The following is a 17,196-nucleotide window of genomic DNA, read 5'->3' on the forward strand; positions in this document are numbered from 1 at the left end:
CATATGAAGTTTCATGATCCTAGGCATAAGCGTTCTTTTGTTATCATCCGGAAACCATTTTACTATTTCGGGTCACCGTGACCTTGACCTTTGACCTAGTGACCTGAAAATCAATAGGGGTCATCTGCCAGCCATTATCAATCTACCTACGAAGTTTCATGATCCTAGGCATAATTAAGCGTTCTCGAGTTATCATCCGAAAACCATTTTACTATTTTGGGTCACTGTGACCTTGACCTAGTGACCTGAAAATCACTAGGGGTCGACTGCAAGTCATGATCAATCTACCTATCAAGTTTCATGATCCTAGGCCTAAGCGTTCTTGAGTTATCATCCGGAAACCATTTTTCTATTTCGGGTCACCCTGACCTTGACCTTTGACCTAGTGACCTCAAAATCAATAGGGGTCATCTGCGAGTCATGATCAATGTACCTATGAAGTTTCATAATCCTAGCCCCAAGCGTTCTTGAGTTATCATCCGGAAACCACCTGGTGGACCAACCGACCGACCGACATGTGCAAAGCAATGTACCCCCTCTTCTTCGAAGGGGGGCATAAAAATAGATGAGCTAATAAAACAAGATGTGTTTGAGAATCACTATGCCCCCCCCCCCCCACAGCATGCCAAATATGAAGTTGCTATGTATTAAATGAGCGATTTTGACCCATATTTTTTACCTTTGACCCTGAAGGTTGACCTTGACCTTTAAGGATGACCTTGACCTTTCACCACTCAAAATGTGCAGCTCCATGAGATATACATGCATGCCAAATATCAAGTTGCTACAGTATCTTCAATATTGCAAAAGCTATGAACAAGGTAAAAGTTTTGATGCCGCTTTGAAGCCATACATTAATTTGATCTTTGACCTTGAAGGATGACCTTGACCTTTCACCACTCAAAATGTGCAGCTCCATGAGATACACATGCATGCCAATATCAAGTTGCTATCTTCAATATTGCAAACGTTATTCAATATTGCAAAACTTTAACCAAGGTTAAAGCTTTCCACAGAATGCAGACAGACAGGCCAAAAACAATATATCCCCGATCATTCGATCCGGGGGCATAAAAACAAAGTTGCAACAAATTAACCTGCGGTATAGAAGCCCTTGGTTTAGATTGTTTGTCAATGTTTAGCATTGTGGGATATTCAGACATGTTTTCCCATTCATCAATGTTTTCAGGCTGCAGCATTGGGCCCATCTGCATCAGGTTTTTTCTGTCATGTGCCACTGAAACAAGTAGTACATAAAATATGAAATATTTATTGTGCTACATATGTATATCTTAGGGAACCAAAGTTTTATTTATTAACAATAATGTGTTAATAAATTTTAAGATAAACCATGATTGAACTTCACACTATTGTATTTATAAATATAACAAGAGCACCGCATGCCAACGCTCGGCTGCGGGTGCAGTTTTGAATAAATGAAAATGAATGTAGAACTCATCAAGGTGCAGCTACATATTTAGTTTCAAAGTTGTAGGTTGAAGCACTTTGATTTTAGAGCAAATGTTCAAAACCTTGACAAAATGTTAAGGTTTTAGCACGATGCGGACGGACGGACGACACGATGACAGGCACAACACAAAGAGCTGGCTATGGCAATACATCGGGTTTTCTCTGAAAACAGCCAAGCTTAAAATGTGTTTAATGGACAAATATACATGTAACTTGTATAGATAGTTTGATTTTCAGTTCATCTACTTAGATTTAAAAGCATAGCTACGGACAAGGTGCATATTTGCGTAAATATCCAATTTAAAATTGCTAATTACACATAGAAAAATAAAACTCTGGGTACCGAAACCCAATTGAAATTGCTGATTACACATATCGTATTTTTCCTCTGCGTAACGAGTAAATCTGTCCCGGAAATACCCGGATTATTTCTACTTCGTCCAAGCGCTTTCAGTTTAACCTTCAGCACAATAATATGTACAGAGGAAAGTGTCTATGTAATTATGTGTTATTGTTGTAAAAATGTCGAAACCGCGAGGCCGTAAAAAGGGAAATATCCATCCCAGGCACAAAAAACTCAATTTTAAGTTATTTAACCGCGAGCAACACAAAATCAGATGCGTAAAATATAGTGAAACTAATTTTTGACGATATTGTGTCGGAGGCAAGCGCTGACAGTGATTACATTGTAAGAAAACTGGTGGAAAAAATGGTCGAACTTTTTTTTTTTTAATCAAGAGTGTATATTATGGATACATCTACATAATTACACAAGATCTCTGAAACTAATCAATTAAGAGTGGAACTTCAACCAGCTCATTCAGGTAAGCATTTGAGAATTTAAGACAATGAAAATACCCAATTTTAATACAAAAATACCCGATTGTCAATTAAAGTAGTGGGTACCGACTTTTTTTGTCGCCAATTAAAAATGAAAATACCCAATTGAACTCAAAAGTAGTGGGTATTTACCCAATTACTCAGAAAAGTTATCTGGAGCTCTGTAAATGTTTAGTAATTATTATATAAACTTGATAAATCCGTCACCATTTCTTGAATTCACGCCATAATGAAAAGTTATGGTAAAGTAATATATTCTGTGCAGTAAGACATGTGAAAAGAAATGAAAACCTGAATCAGGTGTTTTTTGTCCAGTGGTTTCAATGAAGTTAAACTTTTGTCTTGGATTGGTTTGGGGCACACTTATTTCCGGTTCAGAGTTGCTTGGTGTTTTTTTCTGGACTGGTGCGCTGCTTTTGGACACTGTGGTGTTTCGATTCTTAGGATTGTAACTTTCAGTATGGGGTTGTTGGACATTATTCTGTTTTTTGATAGTTGTTGGATACCTAAACAGAATATAACAATCCTTCCACAAATGTTACAAGTACTTCAGTGTTTGAGCCAAATAAAACTGTTAATAGTAGAAAACAAAAAACATGTAAAATCAATTTATTTTTGTAAAGTCTTCTGTACATCAGCTAATATGACAATATTGACACACAAAATTATATAGGAAATAAAAGCCTTCCTTTACCTTGGTTGTGAAGGGACGTTATTGTTGATGTGGACATTGCTAAACCTGTTGTTGCTGGGAGCATTATTCCTCTGTCCTTCATGCAAGCACCATTAGAAAATGTGTACATGATGTTTAAAAACAAGTCTAACAGCAAATGATTTTGTAATAACGTTTGAACATTTTGTCAAAACATTGCAATATTCACATGTCTGTTCTTATAAACAATATCATGACCATTACAAATTTAAAACAATATTGGGTTTTGAAACTGAGATATACAAATGAAGGCCAACTGGAGCAAAATTAATGAGCACATTGCTGCTACATGATCATAATAACAATTAAAGTTTGCTGATACCTGCCTTGCCAAGTTCTATAAGTTATTATTGTTTTTTTCATATGAAATATTTGTTTGAATGTAACAGTTAATATTAAAAAGACAGAAGGTTTTATTTAATTGTTAAACTCTTTAAAATCATGATTATTATGATATTTATGCATCCAACATTGAATTAAGTAATTACAGCAATTACCTCCAGCAGCTTTAGTCCCAGAAGGCATCTGGTGTACTGATTGCAGTGTCCTTTGAAAACCTCCAACTGGCATAAAATCTTGAAAAAATATACGGTAAATATATGCATGAAACATCTGGACATTTAATGATCAATGAAATAAATAGCAATATAATTTTGCATCACAAAAATCTATCATATTAAAACCAAAGCGTTAAAATTCATCAATTTACCGGAATTGCTGAAGCTGGCATCTCCTGAAGGTCCAGTCATACCAGACGGGGGATCTGCAGTGATTGCCTGTCGAGGCCTCTTTCGATAGTTGAATATTGGAGCAGGTGCTCTCAGTCCGTACTAAATTAAATAAAGTAGATTTAAGTAAACACTGTTTTATCCGAGGCCATGCTTCAGTTTTCTAATTCAGGACAGTGAGCCTCAGGTTCCGTAGGACAACCTCCCTCAGACTGTAGACTCGGCCGTCGGTTTAATATTGTTCTGATCAACATCTGACAACAATGCAATGGACTTAATATTTAATACATTATCCTCATTTTTTGTAATTCAAAATTGTTAAAATGTAAGAGTGAAAATCATTAACTGTAATTTGTTTGTCTGTTTTTATTTTTTACACCCAGTGTCACTATTAATGGATACTTTCAGTAATTTTGTGGCAGTTAATTAGCTTTGTTATACCTATACTACAATAATCAGTCCCTATGGTGTACTCCTCCACTATAAAATCGTAACCAGTTACTTAGGAGACTGATGATGGGAACCTGGTGTAATTCTCATAGAAATTGTGCAATTCATGCTTAATATTGTCAAACATTTATTTTGACACTCGATTCAACAAATTATTATTTAATTTATTACACACAACTGTAAATTTTGTGTTTCATTTTCAAATGACTATAATTAATTTGTTATCCAAAACACACTTCCCTATTTTATTGTTAATGCAACCTTATCAAATTCTAGCTTCAAGTACCTGTAAATAGTGCTCATCTCTTTATGTTGATTTCTTTGTCCTTATAAAAAGGGCACCAAAATTATGCTGTATACATGTATGTACAACATCATGTCATCAGCAAAGAAAGCACGTGTGTGTTGGTTTTTGTATAAAAACTTTGTAGCCGGGAGAACATTGAAATCTTTTAATTTCGTATAACCCTTTACCAATTACATGTAGATATGTATTTTAACGCATTAAGAGTCCCATAGAAAGTTTAATTTAATTAACATATGCATATACAACTCCTTGCCACTTTCCTCTTGTGATTTGGGAATTTTAATGAGAAAAGGGAGTTTTATATTTTTTAATTGGGAAAAAATGTCACATTCTGAATGAAGCTGTTTTACAGTACCAACTTTAAATAGAGGATAAACGCTGTAATTAATGGATCTTAATTTCTTTACAAAATGGATAAAATAACAACAAACTGATGTGTCTTCTTTGATTTATTACAATTAACAAAAATATTTGAAGACAAAGGCTTAATACACTGATATGTGGTATCACCAAGCTACTGAAATTATTTTAAACAGTTCATTTAATACATTAGTTCAAAGAAATACTGTAAACAGCCAATAACCAAAATTAACACTTGAATCATAGAGCTATTTCATCTTAATGGCCACTACACATGGGGGTCAGAAGGCAAGAATTAAAGCCCTTTCCTGTACAGAACAGTTTCTTCTGCATGCTAAAGATCTGGCTAGTTTAAAAAATTAATAGATGTTCTCACAAAACAACGGTCCCGTTTTATATCCATTAGAGCTGCAACGATTCGATCCTATGCATCGAAAATTGGTTCGAAATGCGTCGATTCGATTACGATTCCAAACCTACCAAATTCGATTCGATTCTTTAACATATAGACATATATATATATATATATATAAATAGATACGTAAAGCATGCTGTATTCTGACTATTTGATAAGGGAAGGTGTAGGTTTTATCTTAACCTGTAATAACGACGCGCGCGATTGGCTGCTTATTACTTTAGTCATCCAATCAATAAGCGCGTTACGGTCTACTTTCGGAAAAAGCGTCAATAATATGGCTGAACAAGTTGTGGCCGACAAATTGAAATTATCAGATTCCCCTATGAAGCTAAAATCAAAAGTGTGGCAGTATTTTGGGTTTCGGGATGGTAGCCCTACCGATAAAGCAAAGTGTAAACTGTGCTTCACTGATGCAAACATAACTTTGATTTAGCAAGACTAAGAGGTAGCACAAGTGCAACTACACAAGTCGCCAGCCAGAAAAGTAGTTCTGTTTCTGTTGGGAATTTGTTAAGTTTATTAGAGAATGTGCTTTGTCCTACAGGTAACAGGTGATGCTGTCACGGCTAAATGGTAGGCATGCTTGTAGCGGTATTGGATATTAGTATAATAGTTATAGTACTATCACTCCACTGATTCCAGATGTTCTTATGATTATTTATTTAATTTTACATTATTGTGTATTCAACACAATCTTCTAGTCACAAGTTTTTATATTAAAAATGAGTCCTAATTTGCTATTCTTTTTTATGTGTTTTATTGATATATTGACATAGTTTGAAAGACAATTAGCAGTTTCTTGCAAAATATTTCTTACAAATGTAATTAAGTTAACACACTTTCAACAGTTTTTAAAACACTGTTGAACCAACCAAACTATATCAAACAAACACACAATTTGACAAATGCCCAAGATATCTAGGTATGCGACACTTTTGAACAGAAATGTTTATTTGGAGTAAGAAGAGTGAATATATGATAAAACTAGGTTTGAAGATGAATCAAATCGAAAAAATCGGTATCGGAGTGTTTGAAATGGAAATCGAATCGAAGCGAGCTGTTGGTGAATCGTTGCAGCTCTAATATCCGTCTCATCTAGAGTCTGTGTTCTCCGAAAACAGCCGAGCTAAAAAAGACGTTAGTGGGTACATCAAAATGTATAACCTTGGCCAGGGCTTACTCTGCCATTCGCCAAATAAGCCAATGGCTACAAATTAGGAAATTTGGCTACAGAAAATTCCATTTGGCTACAAGGTTTTCTACATTATCACCCATATAATATCCAAAATAGTAAGAATTAAAACATACAAAGCTTAATTTGGCTACAGAAAATTTTGAGCCAGAGGGATCCCTGCTTGGCGCTTCGATGCAAGCTAATCGATAGCTACCGGTCAAGTGACTAAGTTACGACACGGTTAGTCGGGCGGAGTAAAACATAAAATGTTTATTTTGTGTGTTTAACGCGCTATAAATCCATATATAACAACGGAAATATACTAAAAGTTATATCTTTTTGAAAGAGGAATTAATAAGCAACAAGATAACGTATAAACCAATTAAATCGGATGATTAATTTTTGCATACAATTGAATCTACTACAGTAAGGGTCAAATACTCGATTCAACTCTTGTCAATATACGCTCCTTGACGGGAATAAATTAAATTTCTAAAGGTAAATTCAAGTCAAGTCAAGTAATATTTATTTATAAAGTCTGGTATATAAGAACTTTTTTACACAACCTCTGAAGAGCTTTTAAAGCCGACTTATAAACTAAACATTTACATGATAACAAGAGGGCCTGAAAGGCCCAAGTTATCCCCCGCAACATATGCTTTGTTTGAGAATGGGTGCAAATTGGACGGATGAACATAATGGTAGATGGACGGACGGAGGACAATAACACAAAACTAAGACAAAGGAAGGTTCTTAAGCCTTCACAATTTATTTAGGTGAATTAATAAGTCGTGCGTTTTCCACAAAAACATTCAACGTTTACATACGCTCAATTTTCAGAGTGTTGCAGAGTGAACACAACATCTGCCATGACATACCTGGAAATGTTTTGATGGTTAATCATTTATCATTGGGTACGGGAATCATTGGTGTCATTTTGGAAACATGATTAGTCACATATGGCTCCGGACACAAAAGTGCCTATAGTAAAAAGCATTTTTTCAAGATACAAAGGGCCATAAGTCTGTTTTTAACAGATGGTGTACAATGCCATTTGGCGTGCATCATCCTCTTATGCATATATATACTCATACCAAGTTTAAATGAAATATGCCAAAGCGCTTCCAAGTTATGGCTCCGGACACAAAAGTGCCTATAGTAAAAAGCATTTTTTCAAGATACAAAGGGCCATAAGTCTGTTTTTAACAGATGGTGTACAATGCCATTTGGCGTGCATCATCCTCTTATGCATATATATATATTCATATCAAGTTTAAATTAAATCCGCCAAAGCACTTCCAAGATATGGCTCCGGACACAAAAGTGCCGGACGGACAGCCGGACGGACGGACAACGCCAAAACAATATTCCTCCGCCTCTGGCGCGGGAATATATTCATACCAAGTTTCAAAGAAATCCGCCCAAAATCACTTCCAAGATTTGGCTCCGGACACAAAAATGCCTATAGTAAAAAGCATTTTTTCAAGATACAAAGGGCCATAAGTCTGTTTTTAACAGATGGTGTACAATGCCATTTGGCGTGCATCATCCTCTTATGCATATATATACTCATACCAAGTTTAAATGAAATCGGCCAAAGCACTTCCAAGATATGGCTCCGGACACAAAAGTGCCTATAGTAAAAAGCATTTTTTCAAGATACAAAGGGCCATAAGTCTGTTTTTAACAGATGGTGTACAATGCCATTTGGCGTGCATCATCCTCTTATGCATATATATACTCATACCAAGTTTCAATGAAATCCGCCAAAGAACTTCCAAGATATGGCTCCGGACACTAAAAAGCATTTTTTTAAGATACAAAGGGCCATAAGTCTGTTTTTAACAGATGGTGTACAATGCCATTTGGCGTGCATCATCCTCTTATGCATATATATACTCATACCAAGTTTAAATGAAATCAACCCAAGAACTTCCAAGATATGGCTCCGGACACAAAAGTGCCGGACGGACGGACGCACGGCCGGCCGGCCGGACGAACAACGCCAAAACAATATCCCTCCGCCTCTGGTGGGGGATAACAACATAGCACATACAGTTACAATACTTAAAACACATTATTAAAATGTTAAACATTAATATTATTAGAATGTTAAACATTACAAAATGTTAAAACATGACACAAGGAACAAAACATGGCAACACAGTATTTGATGACACAATTGATTATTTATCTAACCAATCAATTACTTAATTATTTAGATAATTAAACAGTCATACAATCATCTAAGCAAACAGCTAAAATTGAAACTACTCAAACACAGGTATCTGTAGATAAAGATTATGAAAACAGCATAATTATTATTATAGCAGAATAACATACAAAAATAAACTTACTAAAGTTATTAGGCATGGATATTTAAACAGGTTTAGCACATTAAGGTTATATATCACTTATTTCAATGTGTATTCTTTGAAAATAGAGCAATTAAACGCATGTGGTATATTTCCATCCTCTGGAGAGAGAGGAGGCTAAATTCTAACAAATTACATATACAGTGTATGCATATCACATAATAGCATGTGCTTGAAAGAACTTGTTAAGAAATAAATTAAAATAAATAACACATAATTAAAAATTAAACTTAAAACTTGTGGGGTATCTGCTAGGGCTGTAACGAATACACTAGGTGACGAATACGATACGTATCACGAATACAGGGTAGCGAATACGAATATTTATTCGCGAATATGAATTTCAATGAACAAAAGTAATACTGACAACTCGACATGACAAAACACTGAAAATTGTCTTCGTCTAATCGTCTTTTTCGGGGAAACCAAAGTAGCGCCAAACAAACAACGTGTATTTGGCAGGCATGTCAACGATACCAAAAGCATTCCCTTTGCAAGGCTCCATGTGTGTTGATAAGTTGCACAATCATTGTCGTAAAGATAAACAAAAGAAATTCCATCTGCTAATCCTTTGTGTGTATGTTTGAGCATCAAGTCACTCGTATTTACCTAAATAAACATTAAACAACCATCAAAAGATTTTTCAATTCAATGCCGTTAATATTTAACCAGTGCTCGCCATTTTTGTTGATAATCTCACTGTGCAACATAGTGGGTGGGGTAAACATGATGAAAAACGCCGGAATAAGGAGAACATTTTAATATAGGGGTTTATTGTTTGAACCTTCATTTGTAAAGTAAGATGATTAAACTTTCAAACTTGAATCACGTTGTTTGTATTCGTCAAATATTCGGTTCCGGAGGTGGCGAATAACGAATACGATTCATCCTCAGCCATATTCGAGTAATTCGAATATTGGAATGCATGGTTACAGCCCTAGTATCTGCTGATCTTGACCGTGAAGGCCTAAAAACTGCTCTAAAAGGAAATGAGCTAAGACGCTGAAGATTGAATATAAACACAAAAGTGTGACCAATAAAAGGATTTTAAAACACTTATCCCCCCCAAATCAGATTTGGAGAAAACTGATCAGCAGCTACCTCACAGGAAACTCAAATACATGGCATTGCAGCTAAGGATTGGCTACCTAGCAGGAGCATTGTCCACATGCACATTAACAAGCATAACGGCCTGGCAGGAGCTGCATCTCTACACTTGGAATCCTGAAGTAAATCAGAGCACCTCCCCGGGCAATACTAGACCCCAAGGGATGACGGGGGCACTCCCCACCCCAACGCAGGGCTCGAATTTAGGCAGGGCCAGGGGTTTGGAGTGTCCCTGATCCCAAATATGTCATACAGGGAAAGGGTACGAGAACCTTCATTCTCCCCGATGGTAGAGACATAGCCCCTGCAGAAAGCTAACTAGAGGGAAGCAGAACCTATGGAATACAAGCAAGCAAATAATAGCAAGCTATGGCAAACAAAGGGAAAAAAAAGACACAAAGTAAAGCGAACAAAAATGATAAGCTAACTAGAGGTAAGCAAAAACATATAGATACAAGCAACAAATAAATAGCAAACTATGGCAAACTAAGGGAAAAAAGCCACAAAGTAAAGGGAACAAAAATGAAAAGCATTTATACAGAGGACAGGGTGAGTACCTGGCCAGCCAGCAAGTCAGCGCTCCCTACCGGGCACATGCAGAACAGCTGCAATCGGGTCCATTCCATTGGTCGATCAGGGATTTAAACTGATTGTAAGACCAGCACTGTCTGAATGTGTCCGGCAGAGAGTTCCACATACTGGCCGCAGAGTAATGGAAAGAGTTCCTGTAAATTGTTAATTGCGGCATTATTTGCATTAATTCAGAAATTCTTTTTCTTGTTTCCTTAACCGCTTGATTCACGGTAATTCGAGGATATGTCCCTGCTGTAATGTAACGGGTCATGCGACAATCCCGGGGCGACAATATACTCCTATAATAAATATGAGGTCGAAACATCAGTAGATTACATCATATTATTAGCATGAACCATCAAGGGAGGCAACTTGTTATGTCACAATTTGGCAGTGTATAAAAAGAAGTACTTAATTATCTCGCTAAACATGGGTCTAAATTACGTTTAAAAGCTATTTTCTGATTGGATGAAACAGTCCGAAATCATCCAATAAATAAAGTCGAGATATTTATCTTGCAGAACATGCAATGCCATGCCGCATGCAAGCTATTTATAAAGTAAATATTGTTAATAAAAAAGTTTGTTGTGTTTTTTTTCGCAGTCATAGACAGTGTTCCTGGCTGAAAACGATGCAATATTACTTTTAAATCATTCATGCATTAGTTTTTAGCAAGAAAGAGGTAGACTATTAGTGTAAAACATAATTTTTTTTAATTTAAACTTGTGTCTGCTACAATTTAACGAGTGATTACGGAAATTACCGATTGTACAGATGTATCGACAGACATATGCAAAACGAAAGAATAGCTTGCATATTTCAAGTTTATCAGCCTTGAAATTACCTATTAATCAAATGAGAATCGAAATTATTAAAATATTAACCAGTAATGTTCATTAACACCAAAATCTTTGGGCACAACCATCAAATTTTTGGAAACCGTAACGTATTGTTTTTAAAAAAAACGACGATCGGTAATTTTCATAACCATATGGAAAATTTCATCACTGACAAGTTTCGTATCTAATGTTTTTCTCAAATATTTTACCACAAAATTATTGTATACCATTACACAAATGAATGACAAGTAATAATTCCTTGATTTTGGGGAGGGACACTGTCTATAAATGCTTATAAAAATGCATTAAGGCTAAACTTAAGTGTATAAAATATTGAAAAATAAATCATAATTCAAGTGTAGACAAGTGTTCGTTTTATCCCATATTTACGAATATCTGATAAAACTTGCATTATTTATTTTTATCTTTAAACTTCAATTTCATAAATGTATTTTTTGATAAATGTCGTCAATTATTAATTGTATATAGATTTCTCTATAGTTTGAAAAACATTTAGGCAAATATTTCTTATGTAAGATAAAATGCAAATAATTAATAAAATATTCCCTTTTAATCATTATGTTGGTTTATCGGTCAATAACAATATCTCTTTGAACACTGAATTATTTAAAAGTTATAACAAACATTAAATGTTCTCCGAACGAATGATTCATAACACATATAACAAATTGATAGGAAGATATGAACAAATCAAGGTTGCTAGGTTGCCCGCCTAGAATGGTTCTGTTAGTATGGAAGTACTTGATATATAAATTTATTAGCCTGTCGGTGTTGTTAAGACATAAAATATTTTATGAATAGCTCAAAGTGTAGAATTATTTTGCATTTAGTAAAAGAAAGGCAACATATAACCCTTAAGTGGCTGACAAGAACTTGGGACTGAATACAACAAAAAAAGAGGCATTATGCTTCTTGAAAATAAAAGTAAACATCATTATATATGAATTTTCTGATCAAAAGTGTTATTTTTAGTGAATAGGGGAAATACATAATCAAGAATAAACAATATAATTATAAATGTTTTGGCGAGGTGCATCATAGTATTATCATAGTACCAGTTTTTTTTTTAAATCCAGTAACATTTTTTTAATTTCATAACCCCTTGTTGCAAAAAAAATCATGAAAAATAGAATTTTCAGAGTAACCTATTAAAATAAAATAAAAAATGCTTTATTAGACCCTAGATATTATTTTTGCAATCATTTTACATCAATTATAAATGTTTCAAAATATTATTGTTTCATGCTACTCATGGTACCAGTTTTTTGTCAGAAAATTAATTACATTTTTTAAAAATGCGTTACCCCTTGTTGCCAAAAATTTCATAAAAAATATAATTTTCAAAGATATCCTTCAAAACAAAAAGAAAATGCCTTCTTAAACCTTAAATATTATTCCTTCAAGCATGTTACATCATTTATTTATGTTTGAAAAAATCATTGGTTCATGAAGTTCTGGCTACCATAACTTTAAATGTCGCTTTTTATGATTTTTGACTGGCGCGACTTTATAGTTATGGACCAACCCCATTAGGAAAGTCAACCAGAAATTCCAGAAAAGTTGACAGTTAACAAAGACCGGTCCAAAACAGCTTTTAAATGCAGTTGTTGGCCCAAATCAACCATTTGATTGGAAAGATTGACATTTTTCACGTTTAACTGATATATTCTTTCACAAAATACTTTCTTAAACATTTAAAATGTATCTATTCTGCTCTTACATATCTAGAAAAACAGCGATGTGACAGACTTTCTTGAAATGCGAATCTCCCGAGATTTCAAGGTCATATGACGTTATTTCTATTTTTAGTAACAAACTATGTGCTCAAGTGTTTTCAAATTCAGAATGACATTTACCGGTATTTTAATTATTCTGGCTTATTTTGTAAACAAATTGTAGTGTCAATACAATGTCAAAGTAAATATTATATAAAACTACCTGATTCACAATGAAATAAGTCTTATAATCCACCAGACGTAAGTTGTTAATCACAAATAATAGATTTCAGAAAACGAAAGTAATGTTTACAATTTCAGCATAAAATGTCAAGGTCGATCCGAAAGTATCCAAATGAAAACTGGTCACGTGACAAAGCGACAATGGCGTCAAAATTGTGAATTTCAGACTGATGAGAGTTATTTTCATCTATTGTAAGATGCATTTGAAACATTTGAACCTTAAAATATTCCTCAATGCAGTAATTTTTATTCATTCACCAATATATGTAGAAATGTACCCAAGAAAATGAGCTTTCTTTGATTTATAGCGTGACATAAATATGTTACGACTCTGGTTGACTTTCGATACGGGGTTAGCTTCAGCATACGGGTCTGTCAATACTATATAAACTGTACGCTGAAGTTTCTTTAGCTATCAGTGTTTTTTTTATGGCAATTTCGGGGCCGATATTCGGCCCCATTCCCCTCAAAAAAGAGTATATATTTTCCCCCCATTTTGTAAAAAAAAATCCCCTCCAGAAGTAAAAAAAAAAAAAAACAATTTTTTTTTTTTTTTTTTTTTTTTTTTTTTTAGAAAGAACTGTAATCATGACAAATATATCTCAAATTTATTTCATAAAAAACTAACAAAGTATATAACTAAAATTTATATGATTTTTAATTATTACAAAGTGTTATATTAAATTAGATTAGTTTTTTCCAAATCAGTGGACTTTTCACATTAATTGCATTTTTCTCCCAAAATGGCCAGGAAAAGGCCTGATGTATCTATATTGTGTCAATATTTGTTGATAAAAACATTCCAATTTGGTCCATTTTATGGCTCTTCCAGAATGCACTTCTCCCCAGACTGATGTGGCCCCTTATGCTATATGAAATACCTACATCCTCTGTCTAATGCTTGGAGAGAAAGATCAGCAGACACTTGCGCCGATGGCTGGGAATACCACCAAGCTTTACCAGCATCGGATTGTATGGGCGATCGAACCAGCCACAACTCCCGCTATCATCACTAGTGGAGGAGTTCAAAGTTGCAAAGACACGACTGGTAGTGACGCTCAAGCAATCGCAGGACAGTTCAATCCGAAATGCTGGGATTGAAACTAGGACAGGGAGAAAGTGGTCAGCAAGCCAAGCAGTCGAACAGGCCGAGAAAAGACTCCAGCAAAAAGACATTGTCGGCATCACAGCTGTAGGCAGACAGGGGCTAGGCAGCTCCAAGATAACATTATGGAGCTCTGCTGGAAACATGGAAAGGAGGAGAATGGTGCAAGATGAAGTCAGAGCAGCAGAAGAAGAAGACAGAAGAGCGAAAGCTGTGGCTATGGGTGCCCAAGGTGCGTGGATGAAGTGGACAACGACAGAAAGAAAACTGACCTGGGCTGATATTTGGAGCTACGAACCACTGAGGATAGCGTTCCTGCTCAGATCAGTCTATGACCTGCTACCGTCACCCTCAAACCTGCACAGATGGGGTCTACAAGACCACCCCAAGTGCCAATTGTGTGACAAGACAGATACCATGGAACATATTCTGCCATCGTGTACCACAGCCCTCACCCAAGGACGCTACAGGTGGAGACACGACAGTGTTCTTCAGGAACTGGCTGACAAGTTGGAGCGCGAGAGGACCAAGAAGAGGCCCAGACAGAAACCCCAAATGATTCAGTTCGTGAAGGAAGGACAAAAGGCGCCTAAAAAACTGCAGCCTACCAGTTCTGTATTAGATGAATCTGATCAGTGGGAAATGTCTGTTGACTTGAAGCAAAAGCTAGTGTTCCCGATTATTATCCAGACAACATTAAGGCCTGACATTGTGTTGTGGTCCACTAAAGATAAGTGTCTGATCATGGTTGAACTGACAGTCCCTTGGAAATCTCGTTGTGAAGAGGCCTTCGAACGGAAAAAGGCCAAGTATACATACCTGCAAGAACAGTGCAGAGAGAAAGGATGGCGAGTGTGGCTCTACCCTGTTGAAATTGGCACTAGAGGATTCCCTGCACAGTCGCTGTGGAGAATGTTCAGTGCCTTGGGCATCAAAGGAGCAGACAGGAAGAGAGCAGTGGGCAAACTGAGCCTAGCAGCAGAAAGAGCATCCAGTTGGTTGTGGATGAAGAGAGAGGAGAGGAGCTGGAAGCCTACCACCAACACGTAGTGTCTGATCAACACTGCGGGCCCGCCGCCTGGAGTGTCCTGTGATTAAAGGGCCGAAACACTTGTTGATAGGCGGTTCTCAGCTGATGATGTTGGTGGTTTTAGCAGTACAGAACTGTATCTCACTCACTTACTGTCCGGGAAACCGGTGACATTTGGGAAAGACCAGATGACAATTAACCAAGAATAGTTTGGTGACACTTGGAGAGACAGGTGACCCCCAGGAACAGCCTGGACCGGGGCACAATGGGCTAGCACCCCTGAGTGCAGTCTTCGAGAGAGGACAACCCACATACAACAGCTACAGACTTGAACATTGAAGAATACCCTCAGAGTCTTCCGAGAGGGAGGGTGGAAGAAAGACTCAATAGGACGGATTTCACGGTAACGACACAGCTAGTCCAAACGACATTGACTGGAACACCGACAGTTGTTAGATGCAGGTGTGGCAAGGTCTGCAAAAACCTCAGAGGCCTACGAATCCACCAAGCCAGAACTGTGTGTGGTCGGAGAACTGAACAGCAACAGCGCGCAGGTTTGATCCCTGGTGAGACGCAGGAGGATCCTAGTCAGGTCACAACCCATAGTACTGGGGACCTCTCCGCTGCTGAACAGCTCACTGCCTAGACAAGGAGTGCTACTTCGACACTACCTACTACGAGATGAAGGATGAAGAGGACCCGCTTCTGGAATTACTAAGAGAAGAAGAACTAACTGAGCAAATACATGACCTGCCGCAGCCCAAAGCCAATCAGGCCCTAGTGGAACAACGACAACCAATTGACTGGCCGAAGACCACAGACAAAAGAGCCTGGAACGACTTAGACAAGGAGCTAGATATGCCATACTGACATCAACCATGCAAGGACCAGTAGATAGGAAGTTAAAGTGCATGACAACTCTAGTCTACATGGTGGCTAAGGAGCGATTTGGCACCAAGAAAACACGTCGACCAAAGCCCCAGCAGACACCCAACAGGAGACAGAGTCGCATGAAACAGATTAGAGGAGAGCTGAACAGCCTCAACAAGGCATACAAGAAGGCAAGTCAAGAAGAGAGATTGGGCCTCCAGGAGCTACGAGACATTCTCAGGAGAGAGCTACAGACTTTAAGGAAGGCTGAGAATGCGAGAACGGCGAGAAGAAGAAGGGCACAAAAGAGAGCGGAGTTTGTATCTAACCCATACAAATTTTCCAAACAACTTCTAGACAAAGAAAGGTCAGGCCAATTAGAAACCAGCATGGCAGACATTGAGGAACACCTCAGACAGGTTCACTCAGATCCAGACAGGTTAATACCACTCGGGGATTGCCCAAGACTAGAACCTGTGGCACCCCCAACATCCCCACTGGAAAGTAAAGAGCCGTCGCTGTTAGAGGTGAAAGAAGTTGTGAGGAAAGCGAGAATGGGATCAGCCCCAGGACCAAACAAGATACCATACAAGGTCTACAAGATGTGCCCTCTCCTGCTGCGTAGACTATGGAACCTACTTAAGGTGATCTGGAGGAAGGGGATAATACCTGATGAGTGGCTACATGCCGAAGGTATATTTACTCCAAAGGAGAAGAACTCCAAACACATCAGCCAGTTCAGAACAATATCTTTGCTAAACGTGGAAGGCAAGATATTCTTCGCCATCTTAGCCAGAAGACTGACAACCTACCTTACCACAAATGGGTACATTGATACGACAGTGCAGAAGGGTGGAGT

The 17,196-nt window shown here is 37.0% G+C and overlaps 2 protein-coding genes across 3 annotated transcripts in view; one reads left to right on the forward strand and one right to left on the reverse strand.

The window, feature by feature from the left end:
* Positions 1 to 17,196, forward strand: part of LOC127836523 (beta-adrenergic receptor kinase 2-like) — a 417,424-nt gene that overhangs the window by 378,006 nt on the left and 22,222 nt on the right. The gene's annotated exons all lie outside the window — the stretch shown is intronic.
* Positions 1 to 17,196, reverse strand: part of LOC127836635 (spermatogenesis-associated protein 22-like) — a 47,983-nt gene that overhangs the window by 22,221 nt on the left and 8,566 nt on the right. Inside the window, exons 1-6 of one of the 2 annotated variants that reach the window (XM_052363318.1) lie at positions 10,499 to 10,665; positions 3,732 to 3,852; positions 3,520 to 3,597; positions 3,005 to 3,080; positions 2,602 to 2,816; positions 1,098 to 1,237 (exon numbers count right to left, since the gene is read on the reverse strand). In XM_052363318.1, the coding sequence (XP_052219278.1) occupies positions 1,098 to 1,237; positions 2,602 to 2,816; positions 3,005 to 3,080; positions 3,520 to 3,597; positions 3,732 to 3,852; positions 10,499 to 10,567 (699 nt within the window). In that variant the 5' untranslated portion in view covers positions 10,568 to 10,665. Of the gene's footprint in view, positions 1 to 1,097; positions 1,238 to 2,601; positions 2,817 to 3,004; positions 3,081 to 3,519; positions 3,598 to 3,731; positions 3,853 to 10,498; positions 10,666 to 17,196 lie in introns of those variants that run through there. The other variant, XM_052363326.1, reaches the window with a different exon arrangement.

This window comes from Dreissena polymorpha, chromosome 1, assembly GCF_020536995.1.
Source record: "Dreissena polymorpha isolate Duluth1 chromosome 1, UMN_Dpol_1.0, whole genome shotgun sequence".
Lineage (NCBI taxonomy): Eukaryota > Metazoa > Mollusca > Bivalvia > Myida > Dreissenidae > Dreissena > Dreissena polymorpha.